Here is a 13972-nt window from a genome sequence, read left to right as displayed (position 1 = left end):
CGTGGTGGTTCGACGGGCGATGTTGACAGACACAGTTTCCCGCAACTTCCCTTTTTTCACTCTATTATGGATTGGTTGCCCAACGTCATGTGGAGGACGCTCAACACAACAACTAAACTGGAAACTGTCGTATGTACACCTTTGAGTACTTTGCTTGTATATTCAAGCATAATCAAGTTAATCGCTGGCGACAAAGAGCTCACAAGCAAGAAACAAAGCGTATTTGACGAGGAGAGCTTCCATTCGCATTATTACTATGTTATAGTGTACATACATGCCTTCGGCCGATTGGCCTTCTATGCTTTTGTTTAATTCTAATAATATACATTTATGACACTCTGTCAATTTATATTTAACCCAGAAGCTCCATTACTAGCCGGGGAATGCGACTAACACCTTCGCCCTTGATAGCGCTAACAGGGACAGCGCAGACTCTCTCTTTCCATCCTTCTTGCAGTCCACCCGGGTGATCAGCTTCTCCCTCTTCGACGGCAACAAGGTATTCTCGAAGCGCCTGGAATCGCTCCTGCGTTTCTGGAAGGTCCGCTTTTGTAGCCACAACAAACCAAGGCTTGGTATGGATCGGTGGCATTTTGAGCTCCGGAAGGGGCTCGAACCCTTGCTTTGAATTGGCGGGGCTTGAATCAGGGGCCACCCAGGTAGGTTCTGGCGCTTCTTCCTCTGTGAAGAAATCCGGTAGCTCATCTACCGGCGGAGGCCATGCAAGATTCTGGATTTTCAAATCATGTTCCGCTTCACGAAGTCGTTGGTATTCACCGAGCTCAATCCAAAGATTCTTAAGACCTTGAATAGGATCGCCGGCGCTGAGGTCGACAACAAAAGCAAGGATGCCGGCTCGCTCGATGTGCCGTAAGAAACCCAAGCCCAGGCCACGATCAAGATGAGCGCCCTCAACCAGACCCGGAATATCAGCAATGGTAAAGTTCGTCCGCGGTGTCCTGCCCTCCAATTCAACCAAGGGCCTCCCCTTGTGGTTGTCGATGACAACCGTCCCGATGTTTGGCTCAAGGGTCGTGAATTCCCAATTGCCAACCCGAGTGCGACTGTTGGTCAAGGAACGCAGCAAAGTGCTCTTGCCAGCATTGGGCTTCCCAACAAGACCAACATCCGCCAGGAGCTTGAGTTCGAACTCGAGCTCCAGACGCTTGCCGCCTTCACCCCTGGACGCGAACTTTGGTCGGCTCATTGAGCGGTGCGCAAAGTGCGGGTTGCCTAATCCTCCTACACCACCTGCCGAAAGCAGAATCGGCTTATCCATATGCTGTGAAAGGTCGAGATTGATGGGCTGTTTAGGCTCCAGGGAGGCGATGTGCTGCCGCCGCGGCGCGCTCTTCGGAAACACCGTAGTCAAGTAATCGGACGGATTGGCTCCCGGGTACAGAACCCAGCGATCGCGGCGAATAGATGCTATGCCGAAATCCTCCTCTTCCTCGGCTTCAGAGCCTTTCATTCGCTCGTGCCGGTGACGTAGTTCCTCCTCCGCAACCGGGTCGTACCGATCGACCTCTCGCACAACGGTGCCAACAGGGACCTGAAGAAGCACGTCCTCGCCGCGTTTGCCGCCCCTGCTTTTCCCCTGTCCATTTCTGCCTCGTCCCGCCTTGATGACGCCTCGCCGGGCGAGTTTGTGTAAGCTGGTTAAGCCTTCAACGGCCTGAATGTAGATGCTCCCACCGCTGCCGCCGTCGCCACCGTTCGGTGGGCCCTCCTCGATATACTTTTCGCGCAGAAACGAGACGCATCCGTCACCACCTGAGCCAGACCATATCGTCGAGCGGCACTTGTCTTGGAATATAAACCGAGAGTAATCGTCAGGTGTGGGATTGAGATGCGAGGTTTCGATAGGTTGCTGGTCGGGCGCGGTTGCTTGGCTGACGGGTCGCCGTGTCTCAGCGTCGGTGCTATTGAGTCTTTGAGAATTCTTGAGGACGTGAACTGATGCTATGGATGTCTGATGAAGCCCGCCCGACCGCTGGATGCGCTGAAGGGGGAACGAGCGTAGGAAGCATGTCCGTTGAGCGGCCATGATGTGCGTTTGAAAGTATTAGTGGAGATTGTTCATCATCGGATGAGCAATTCACACTTCTGTCCCAAAAAGAATGGTGTGGTCAGTCAAGACGCATTCTCTCTTTCGTTTTTGGGAGTATCGCTCCAGTCAGAAATTTGTGATGCGTGCTTCGAGATGGCAAATGATGCCTATGACTTCAGTGTCGCAGGCAGGAAAACTATCGGTCATGTGATCTTATCTACACATGATGATAAGATCTGCCTGCAGTTTTTTCCACTTTGGCTTATTTTACTATTATGCCTTGGGCTTCCGAGCTTCACAAACAACCTGATCAAATTAGTGGCAGCATATCTACAACCTTATCGTATGGCATCGTTCTTGAAACTTTATCCTACATCTAACTGAGGCTAGAGCCTAGCCTGGTAGCATTTAACCCACATGCAACCCACCAGTCATCACGTTATCAGGTGCGAAATGCTTAAGCTGTGATAAGCAGTACTAAGTATATGTATTGCACCGCGGGTTGCTGTGCACTCGGCGGAACAGTAATCGACCAAATAACCTACTTCGTTCAACCCCTTTGGGACGTTGCCTTCAGTATCGAAGATGTCAATACCGCCATTCTTTGCGCATGTTTGATCAAGCCTCCGTTATCCCAATATGACTGACACCAAGAAATTGCCGCAGACCCGATCTGGCCTTCGACATGCCTGGACTCGGAAAAAGAAGACGACTTCCGGTGCGCATACCTACGCAGAAGATGACAAACGGAAGCCCCAACTGAGAAGGCTGCTTGATTTGCAAGATTAGCACAACTCATCTTCCAAGGTATTCGCATTTCGACAGTAGCTGCGGGGGGAATTCCAACACGAATTGCTAGGCAGGAAACCGGCCTCAAAGAATTTGTCAGAAATATGGACCGGAGACGGTGCCTTCGCGCAGCATCAAGGCAGACTATGCGAGTCAGCATGTCTAGCCTGTACACCGTCTCCAGGAGGCATTTATGCGGCTAGCTGCTGGGACATTCGGATGCAAGCCGTGGTCGTAAAAGGTGGTCCACAGGTGCCAGACTCCTAAAGCATCATTGACCGGTAATGGTATGCATGCCTCTAGCTAGGTATTTGAAAAGGGAGGGATAAGTAAATCTCGCTCATTATACCTTCAGGCAGAGATGCCGCCGGTCAACGAGAACTAGGCCTTCCCTAGGTCCTCGTAGAGCGCTTCCAGCCAGCCATCTAGAACTCGCGGATAACATCCGAGTGATGCAGTGACCGAAAGAGCTGAAAACGCGAGTAGGGAAGCCTGTGGCTTGAGAATACGCAAGTCAGCTATGGGCCTTGTTTCCCGACAATTGGAGATGAGAGCCTGCAAAGGGAGCTTGATTGGAACCCACGAAATCCACGAAGCCAAGCCCTACCGTATCGTCATGGAGTTCAACGAGCTGAGCCCAGTCTCCTGATTCAATGCCAGCTTCACTTGATTGTTCTCACCGAGTAAGCATTCAGCACAGCTGGATGGCAACTCAATGACGGCTATGTGGAATGACATAATCTCTACAAGCACTGAGGACGCAAGAATGCGCGCGCGAATAGCGCTCTGGGTAAATCCTCTTCAAAGGATGGATTCGAATCAGTAGTGCCCTGTGACAGACCCGATCTTTGGCACCATAGCAACCAAGCCACATGTATGCTGCACAGAGGGTAAGGATCCATAAGATTCTCGCATTGGTTGGTGAGGGCGTAATGAGGACAATCTCGTCTTCTTTTCCTGGAATCTGGACCGTTCCCCGGAGTGGCAAACAAGCGACAATTACATTGTGGAGCGCGGCGAGTGGGCCGCGGCCGTGGACGTGTCATATTTTACTGGAGCCAATAAGTAGCCTAGAACGGCGGGACAAGTGAATAGCACTGCACAGATAAGAAACTTGAAAGAAACCTCTATGCGGCGACCGCAGCAAGGTGGGGGTTGGAAGGCAGTGATAGGGAGGGAAAGACAGAAGGATTCATCCTTCAATCGAGCTTTAGCAGGGGAGGACTAAGAAAAGGGGATGGGCCTCCCGCCAATCCCCCATGTCCATCCATCTATCGATGGACCTATCATGAAGCCAAACCCCATGATGAGGATTTCAAGATGTCATGACTACCAGATCCAACTTTGCATTTCACCTGTTCAACAAGAAATCCATACAAAACACCATTCGCTTGAGGGCGGATAACTCGCCCGCCCAATGCCAATCTGTAGCAGATGCGCAAGGACGAGTGATAACCGGTCAATCTATGTATTGAGAGAGTGGAGTCTTGAACTGCAGTACGGCGCATCGGAGTAGGTACAGTCATTATAGGAGATCCGGAGCCCGGAGTAATAGTTACTACTACGATCCTGTGGTTTTCTCTCAATGCCAGTCAAGATGAGCCAGTTTCAGCACGCCATGATTAAGCCTTCGTTCCATTCCGGACCGGAATTTCCTGGCAAAGGTATCTACCTAACCAAAAGTAGAAAGGTACCTTAGGAGACTTCTTGGAAGGGACTTTGGAGGGCGAATGAAGGGACCCCGATCCGTTCACCAGGTACTTTTGTCTAGACTGTTCCCCGAGCGATCGGCTTCTCTTTCTGTCCGATTGAGCCTAGACTGGCTTATCAGCTCTGATCTAGATGCAGATGATCCGTAGCTCCGTACCAGTACGCTTCAGCGTTCAATGATAACTACTCCGTTACTATCATCTCATTTGACGTGTATCCGATATGTGTCTGATCATCCACCTCGAGTCCCAGGATAAGTGGGGATGTCTATTTTAAAACCATCAAACTCCAGAGCCTTGGCTCTCGGATGGTAGAGCAACCCGTGCATATCGATATGGGCAAATGTCAACTCGTCAAGGCAAAGATGTCTGGGTAGATCGTTGACCAAGGCGGTTGCATCTGCATCGCGACTGCATGTATTACGAAGACTAGCGAAGATGAACCCGATTTCTTTGTCTGGCTGGTAGTCAAGGCTGCTTATTGTTCTCGATCAAGACGACAACGCACATATTGTCTTTGTTTGTTCTTATTCATCGTCTGACCCGGTTTACTTGGTCAGACATCAAGGCGAAGTTGCTTGATGGAAATTGGAATAGCCTAGGGACCCGACGCTGAAAGTCGACGTTTCTATGCTGTGATGATTGGGCTCGTTGGAAGGCGGCTGATAGAACATCCTGTATGGCCATTTTACTGAGCTGTACTCGGGCCTGATGTCAAAATAGACTGGCTGGGGATGTCGAACTTCACATGGTCCCGCGAGTTCCGGGTGACGAGCTCCCCTGTATTGGCGAGCACGTGATATTATATCACATGACACTTGCGCATGTACGTCCATCCATCGAACGAGTTGTGCCGTCATGCAACAGGTGAAGGAGACACCCTGATGCCCAAGGCATGCGTGTTAACTGGGCTCAACTGTCTCTGACGTCTGCTTTGACGAGAAGAACGAAAGAGCAATTACCGAGATAGGTAAAAGGTTGAGAAAGTACTACTCAAGCTTAGGTCGAGGTACCTGGTTAAGCAGCATACTCCATAAGTCAGGTGGGCTCTTCCGTTGAAGTCCCGTAGTGGTCTGCTACAAGGCCGTGTAACTCAATGCCCTGGATACCGAATGCTTCATACATGAACAGCAGTAGGGTGCTTGTAATCGATCGGCCGTGGTGGGTCGACACAGATGCTGGCCACCAAAATAAGGCGAAAGATGAAACATTCGAGCATGGTCTACGTACTGTACGTGCAGGCACACCTGCATGTATGCAGTTCTTAGGTTAACCCAGTCCCTCGGGCTCACGGCTTGGGTAGGGGAGCTGTCGGCGTCATGTCTTCCACTCATGGCTGACGTAAATTTTACCATCCTACGCTGTTATCAGCAATTCTTGAGTCGCTCCCAGTACCTGGAAAGGGTTGAACAGGCTAGGAACTTAGAAGGAGCCAAGCTGTGACAGCAGCTGATTCAAGGATGCCTCCGCTACAAGCGCAGCATTACAGATGTACCGTTGCATTGCGGGAGCAAGTAGCCGATCGACAGCGAATCTAGACGCGACACTGGTCCATCGCCTGGATAGAGCTGGTGGACGATGAGTCGACGTTCACACAGAGCCACTTGTATGACAATGCCATTGGTCTTTAAGCTGTGAATGCTGCAGCAGTAGCACGGCTGTCATGCAATTTTAGAGTCATGTTCTTTGTTCTCCCAAGGCGCGAGAGTAGATTGCTGACATGCCACACAAAAAGGACACACTCAGTGTTACAAGTCGCAGCAAGGATTTCGGAAGACTATGAGAGGAAAATCCCTGTCAGGGATTGAACATGCAGTCAATCAATAGAAACTCCAAGGGTAGGTGGATACGTGATGTCTGCAATTACTGCTTACCTAGTCTACATATGTACCTTGGTCTTGTACTTTAGTTTGTTTGCTTCCCTCCTTCCACCCTCTTTTTTCTCTTTTCCCCGCTGATAAATCACTAATGATGATACATCCCATTCATGCCTCAGCCTCTCTTGCCACCTTCCTTGGTAAGTTGATATGCACAGTTGGAAAGCCACCGTTCGAACAGGCCTGAGGCTCCGCAGTGGGGAGGGTTTACAAGCCAAATCAAGAGAGCTGAACGAATGGGATTGCGTTCCTGGTACCGCCGGAAGGGGGAGGATTCGCTTTCCCCTGCAGCTCACAGCTCACATGATCGAAAGCTGACACCCTCTCCGGCTCCCCCCCCTCTTCCCCCCCCGGGCCGGCAAGAAATGGTTCTAAAATGGGGCTAAAGACCAACTAGTGCGTGGCCTGTAAGAAAGTCAAATGGCGGGAAGAGAAATAATGATTACAAATAAAATGAAACAGGATAATAATGAAACCAAAACAAGAACGAAAGTCGATCAATCATCGATCCGAATGACCCCATAAGTGATGGATGTTCTTTTTGGACTGGTGAACAGACCCATCCATCCTCGATCGTTATCCGTCGCCGCGGCACCGGATCCCAACTTCCGTTGGAGTAAGAAAGTCCCAATCCTTCATGTCTCCCGCTACCTTGACGCAAAGGTCGCCACCCAAGGGATGCATTTGCATCGAGACTGTGGCTTTGCTTGGGAGAGCCCAGGTGGAAAGAAGATAGATGCCTTGTCCTTACTGCCGCTGGTCCACATCAGTCTCCAGTTGCGAAAATTCTGACGTATGACCTATCTCACCAATACGGCTAACCCAGACTACATAGCATTGAGACCTAAAAGTCTCAACCAGATGGCTCAGGAATGGTGTACGGTACGGAGTAGTAAAGAGACATGCTTCGTTGCCGGTCATACCCTGACACTTCTGACTTCGGCATTGAGTGATCTTCGACGTAATTCGGGCCGAAAATCTCTTTCATTTCTTAGGGCGGAAGACGCACCTACCAAACTTGGACACGGCCTCCCTGGGATGTGGTGATACTCGGAGGAGACATGCGAGGGAGATGTATGGGTGTACGCTGCCAACTCTCTAAATCCGCAGTGCCCTACAGCTGATACTATACGGAGAAGATTGGTTGAGCGTGGTGTACGGAGTAAATTACACGGTGAAGTCAACCCGTGAAGGAACAACCATCCATCCCGTCTGGCTGCCGCCCATCAAACTAGTCTCGTTCACCAACCTCAATGCACTGCTTGAACATTCCATGGATATCGGCAATATGTATGGAGTAGACTCGGATCAGTGTTGTCCAGCCCCTCTTCTGCTCACCTCGTTGCGATCTACTCCATACTCATATCCAAGCCATCGTGGCACATTACCTAGACAACTGGGTAGTTTAGATCCAGTCAGAGAATAGCCCATATCAAAAGTACAGCCCGTCTAGTACTTTGAACTTAAGGTGAAATATGCGAGTGAAAATACCAAAGTATGTGATTTCCGGGCAACGAATAATATCATGTGAATCACACAGAGAAAACCGGATTTCCCGAGTATGGTGACTGGGGGTGGACCACTGTGAAAGAAGTTTCTGATTATACTCCGGGTACTGTGTACTATCTTTTTTTCTTTTCTTTTCCCTAATTGAGTTGCCCTCTGGGCCAGAATCTTATGTTTCAAATCATCCTACTCCCTCCGCCCTCCGTACAGAATTACTAACTAATCTATTGCCATCCGGAATTCCTGTCAGTTTCATGTTCATTGGTCCGGGGAACACGAGCCGGTTCCATTGTCGAAATACCCATGGTTCAAGCAAGGTACGGCGGCTTCCGGTACTTCGTTTCCTTGGGCTGAGGCAACACTAATGTGCCGTGTATATATCTGACAGTTCTGATTTGCGATTGTAACGAGTTTCCCAAAAGACTGGCCACCTGATTGGGAGGGAGTTAATGGTGTAGTAATTAATTTAGACGTAGTCCATGGGGTGAATTACAAGCATGTGGGCCACTCGGGCAGTACTTTTGGCCTCCTTTCTCATTGTCAATCCTTTTTTCCCCGCCGCTAAATTTCCGTTGGAGCTTTTTTTTTTTTTTTTTCTTTTGCCAAATTCTCTCTTTCTCCCCCCACTTTTCTTTGTTTCAATTGAGAAAGAAAAAGTCCTTTCTCCGGATTTGTATGGTTGCAACCGAAGACAAACTCGATCACACCCAGAAGACTCTCGCGCGTCATGCTTGTATATTAGCTAATTGTAATCATATACTACATGGAAAATCAAGGACGGTCTTCTTTGAGCGGGAGCTCGCGGGTAGTGGTAAGGGAACTCTTGAGCACTAACACTGTACTAGGTACAGTACTTGGCCCCCAGCCGCCATCACTGATATGTAGACCGCCTTCTCTATCTCCCCGTGACGATGCGAGTCACGCAGTCATGGTGGATTCTGATTACAATGACCACGTTCTCGTGATAATAATAGATAGATAGATGTCGGCGATGAAAGTCCGGGAAAAAAGAGTAGCCTAACTTAGCCGAAGGGAGAATCCCAGAGGCAGAAACAAGGTTAACTCAAACGATTGACCCGCCACACCCGTCCTCACAGGTCTTGAACCGACCGACGGATCTTTACCTACATAGTGCTTCATTTAATCGGGTGCCTGAGGCGGTGGTATGACCGAGGGACCACTTATGCGGCGACCCTTGGAAGAGATGGAGGGGGGGAGGAGGGACCCTCCCATAGCGGATTCTAGAAGGATTCGATACATATGCTTGCTCATTGATCCATACCTTGCACGGCGTTTTATTCAATGGGGAGGCGAGGGGCGGGGGTGGATGGCCTTCCAAATATCCTGAAACCCACTAACTACACCAACACCAACTAAACTTCCGCGCACCGCATACACCGACAGTTACCGACATGAGATAGACGGGAGCTGACAACGTCGGGTGATCTCAATGTGTGGTTGCAGACCGCCAATGAAAAGTGACGTCCTTGTAGGCTGAGACGTAATTGAGACCTTCGGGACTATATTAGGACGGATAAAGACAAAAAGTCATGGAGTCAATGTGGGACTCCGCAGTCGGGAAATCTAAGAACAAAATAAAGTAGAGGCAGTTGGTCCGTACGTATCAGGTATGTATAACGTACGGAGTACATACATACACCAGGGACGAGGTTCCGCAGACCCGAACCTGCTAGCGGAAAATGGCCGTGTGGGATGCAGAACTGTGGGTGTCATAACTTATCTAGTGTCATTAACCCTCGACGGCGGACCCGACATTCTGGGGCGCGAAATGCGCCTATAAGTTGATCCACCGCGGGTGGCTTGTCTCCTTCGAGCTGATTCTAGTTTGGTTGACATTGTAGCACAACTACTGTGTCGACGTCTTTTCGGCCTATTGGGCAGAGAAGGTGCGATATGACAAAATTGACAATTTATGATAGTTCTTGAAAGCGACCACAAGACTCTTGCTGCGTCGGCAGGAGGGCAGAACGAGAACAATAGGTTATTCCGAGACCGTTTCCTCTCTCTTAAGGAGATAGGGAACCGTTGCAGCATCTGAAGCGAATCGGAGATTAGCACGAGACATGAGAAAGTCCATCAGAAAAACCTAACAGGCGAAGCGGCCCCTTTAGGGTTAAGAAGATACGTAGGCTGTTTGAGGTATGAGGGGCAGATCCTACCTCGCTAGACTTGAGGAACATGGCGGTTGACCAAAGGCAGAGAGAATAGATGGGTAGAAGTGACAACATGCAGTGAGCAAGCAGACTGGCAAGCAAGCAGACAAGCAAGAAATAACCAAGAGTAGAGTGCCAAAAGAGTAAGATCACTCCGAGTCACTCGTAGGCAAAGGTCCCTTGATGGGCTGATGTTCCAGTTCTCATTCAACAGCCCTGGTTCCTACCAGACGCTCTTCTGTACACCGCACTCACGGTCATGTACCGCGGGGCAGCCCAATGCCCCGCCAGTGCGAAAATCAGTCGGTAGCAATCAAGCTACCTTGCATGAAATGAGGATCCTGGCCCAGCTGTCAAAGCGGTAGAACACTTCCCGAAGATTGCTTGCCAACTACCCCGTCTCGTGGGGGAGGAGGGGCTGGGATTGCTGGGTATCAGATCAGGTGATGCTGCTGGCCGGCTCACCGTATGTTTTCCACTCTGCCCTGTCTTGTCTGCACAATGGACAAGGGTCCCTCATGTTGAGCACGGTTGTGACCGGCATGACTCGAGGAACAGCAATAGCAACAAGAAGACTCACCTACTGGCAGTAGCGGCAGCGTTCCGCTTTCTGCCCAATCTCGAAACCAACCTCAGCTGACCTATGAGGGATACAGTTCGCGTCAGATTAAGCACACAGCAGCAAGGGAGAAAAGAAAAGGAAATTGGCCGATCGTTGGCAAGCAGCTTGCTTGTCCCGCCTCGGACAAGCGATGACAAGTTGATGCAGTTGTAGTCCTCAATCATCCTTTGGCGATACCCAAGACGGCCGGCGGCCTGCAAGCCCCTCCTCCTTCGACTCTTCACCGCTTACTTCCGGACTCTTATCCAGCGTAGTCTATGGCTAATGCCCTGCCGGGTGGGGAGGGAGAACTAGTATGTACTAAACCAATCTATAATCTATGCCTGCTATTCACTGCGCCTGCAGCGCATCAGCATCAGCACCACACTCGCATTGTTCCTAAAGCATCCCCCTGCGATTCAGCGGTATCAATGGCCAGACAGGCTTTCATCAGGCCCCCGCGATCTAGGTTGATGCCGCACCCCTCAGGGTCTCCCTCCCATCATCCAATCGCTTCTGAGAAAATCATATTTCATACACCTGATGGACTAGGCTCACATGATCATCAGCAGCACATCCAGGTTGACTAGTTCCTGTGTGGTGCGTCGCGATGACATTCCCATTCCATTACATGTTCCTTTCCGAAAAGTCCGAATGGTAGCCAAGATGGACACGATCGTGGTCACTCGAGCTAGAATGCCGACGGCCCGCTGACAGTCTATCAGCCATTATTTTTCCTGGTAACGGCGTGCATCGTCAAAAAGCACGTCACGCTGACACCGCTAGATTACTGATTGCAGTTTAGCTCACCGTTGTATTGGAGTGTTCTCAACGAGTAGAAGCACGAGGAAGAAGAGGGGCAAGTCCCGAAACACAGCGCTGGATGCAATTGCATACATACAATGATGTGACTGAATGTCCTCACGAGCAAGGTAATGTAGGGGTCACAGTACGCAGCGATTAGAATAGGAGATCTCCGATGGCGTGAGTGAAGTGCGTAATATACCTTAGTCATCGTCAGTGCTGCTCTTGTCACATAGACCTTCTTCTAAGGTAAATCACCTGCCTCCCTGCTTTGCCCCCATTTGTTTGCCAGTTGGGATTGTATTCGAAGTCTCTCAAAGCTTCCAGGGTCAAAGTTTAGGTTGCATTTCCTCCGCGTGGTACCTACCTCCTCTAATTTCACCCTTCTACTCTCCGGACTCTGACAGGACAAGCATTGAGAGTGCAGATGGTCTATTACAGTACTAGGTAGTCAACAGTAAGGGAATCAATCCAGCGGTCAGAGCCAGAAACTCTTTCAATTGGGTTAGGCCCTGATTTTCTGGCTGTCCGTCATGAATGGCCTTCGACCTACTACCTACCGACCGGCTTTTTGCTGCTGCTTGTCATCGTCTTTTTCAAGCACAATGACGTCGTGCATTAACCTTTCTTACCGAAATGAGAAAACGGTTGAGAAGCAGAATGAAAAGCTTTATTGTCCGTCCATCGTCGCTAGCATCCATTTCCCCGTCTCCTGGGGGAGAGGGCGGTGGATGCTCAGGGTCGATCGTCCGTATCATGAAAAGCCCCACTGCTATGCACAGATACGTACCGCGATGGTAGTCAAAGAATTACTTGCAGCCCTGAATCTTCCATTGTTTTTCTCCTGATCCTCGTCTGGCTCGCGTGGCCTCCGATCTCAACCAAGCTAAGTCAGGCACTATGAGATCCACAGCACGGCACTATTTCCCTGTTGCAGCAGTGGTGGACTGTTCAAGGTTGTGGTAATGTGTGTACGCAGCAGTACGAGTACTGGTAATCTGGTAATTATGGAGGGCGCCCTTGGCAAACAGCGTATGGGAATTGCGATCCCAGTGCCTTGGTCTTTCCCACTTCCACCCGTCCTTAGTGCTGTTTGTCCCCACGGAACGCGTTGTTACCGACATTTGAGATACGCATCGCATTCGTAGCAAGAGGATTGTGAGACAACTGAGATTCTCCTGCGAAGACGGTTCGGTTTCAGACCTTCTGATGCTGGGTCACTATCAACTCAGAAGTCAAACGCTGAGGAAGACAGCCACGTAAGAGACGTGCTAGACTAAGCATCATTCATGGGAAACAAACAGGTATCAGGATCGCTGGCTCCATACATATCATGAGGTATCTGAGTTCTGGAGACAGAGAAACCCCCCCTCTCTCTTCCACCCCACCCCCGCCCCTCCTTTCGCATTACCCGCTGTTTCAGGTCTTTGCATCTATTCGAGCGGCTGGGGGAAAATCAACAGATTAGCGATTAGCCGATGTGGTGACGTCAATAGAAATCCGAGGCAGGTTCATTGTCGCATAGCAAGTGTTCAATGACGGCAGCTCAATCAGTGGTTATGCATGAGATAATGGCGGCTCTTAGAATACCTAGGAAATGTCTCTGAATGGTTCTGTTTTGTCTGTTCGTTGTTTATCGTTGTTCGAGGCCTCTTGTATGCACTCCAGCTGAACGTTCGTTCGACAGGACCCGTCTCAGCTATCATCAACCGGAGAGTAAAAGTTGCCCCGTCAGTTGAGTAACCTTTGGTTCGAAAGCTCCCCCCCCCAATGATCTCGTTCTTATCCAACATCCACAATGGTTTCGGCCGGCCGACCCGGACTGAAGGGGCCGTCTCTTTTACTACGGTATCACTGCTGTATTGTTTATTACCGATCAGTAAGTTATTCGTCCCACCGACTAATGAATGGTTTGTCTCGAGCTGGAAATTGCATTAGACTTCCGGAGCATTTGCTTAAGAAGCCGAGAGACGATTAGGTATAGTACTCCGTAGTTAGCATATTACAATTTAGTCAATGAAGGCATTGGCACCTAGCCATGTTCCGTGAAATCGAGAGACAGCTGAGCTTGAAAAATAGAATCGATTACGCCTGGATCTTATGACTGCAGACATTGTAGACATCAGGAGTCATATTGCTCCTTCTTTCGCAACGCTTCCTCATTATGACATATCTCGGTGATTTCCAGTAGACGTCAATCAATTGTTCCCTCCCTTCCCCGGATCAATTGGCCCCATCACTGCGGGCACACTCCAGGCCCGGCGGGAGAAAAATGCAATAGTGTCACTCACTCCTCACCGTACTGAGGAAAGTTCGCCGCCATTTCGAAGTAAGTGGCCCACTTCGACAAATGGCCATGCGAACTTCCATAACTTCTAGTTCGAATTCTATCAATCCAACTTGCACTCTATATCCCGTCCCTCAATTCTTAATCCTATTCATTATACATTTCCTCGGCCGAG

At 49.9% G+C, this 13972-nt stretch overlaps 1 protein-coding gene across 1 annotated transcript; it reads right to left on the bottom strand.

The window, feature by feature from the left end:
• Window positions 1-338: 338 nt before the first annotated feature.
• On the bottom strand, window positions 339-2194 carry BP01DRAFT_356335 (GTP-binding protein Obg). The gene has a single exon (XM_025574922.1). The coding sequence runs from the start codon at window positions 2045-2047 to the stop codon at window positions 353-355; it is 1695 nt and encodes a 564-aa protein (XP_025431684.1). The 5' UTR covers window positions 2048-2194; the 3' UTR covers window positions 339-352.
• Window positions 2195-13972: the final 11778 nt, after the last annotated feature.

Source organism: Aspergillus saccharolyticus (genome assembly GCF_003184585.1).
Source record: "Aspergillus saccharolyticus JOP 1030-1 unplaced genomic scaffold BP01scaffold_13, whole genome shotgun sequence".
Taxonomy (NCBI): Eukaryota; Fungi; Ascomycota; class Eurotiomycetes; order Eurotiales; family Aspergillaceae; genus Aspergillus; species Aspergillus saccharolyticus.
This window is presented reverse-complemented; position numbering and strand designations above follow the sequence as displayed.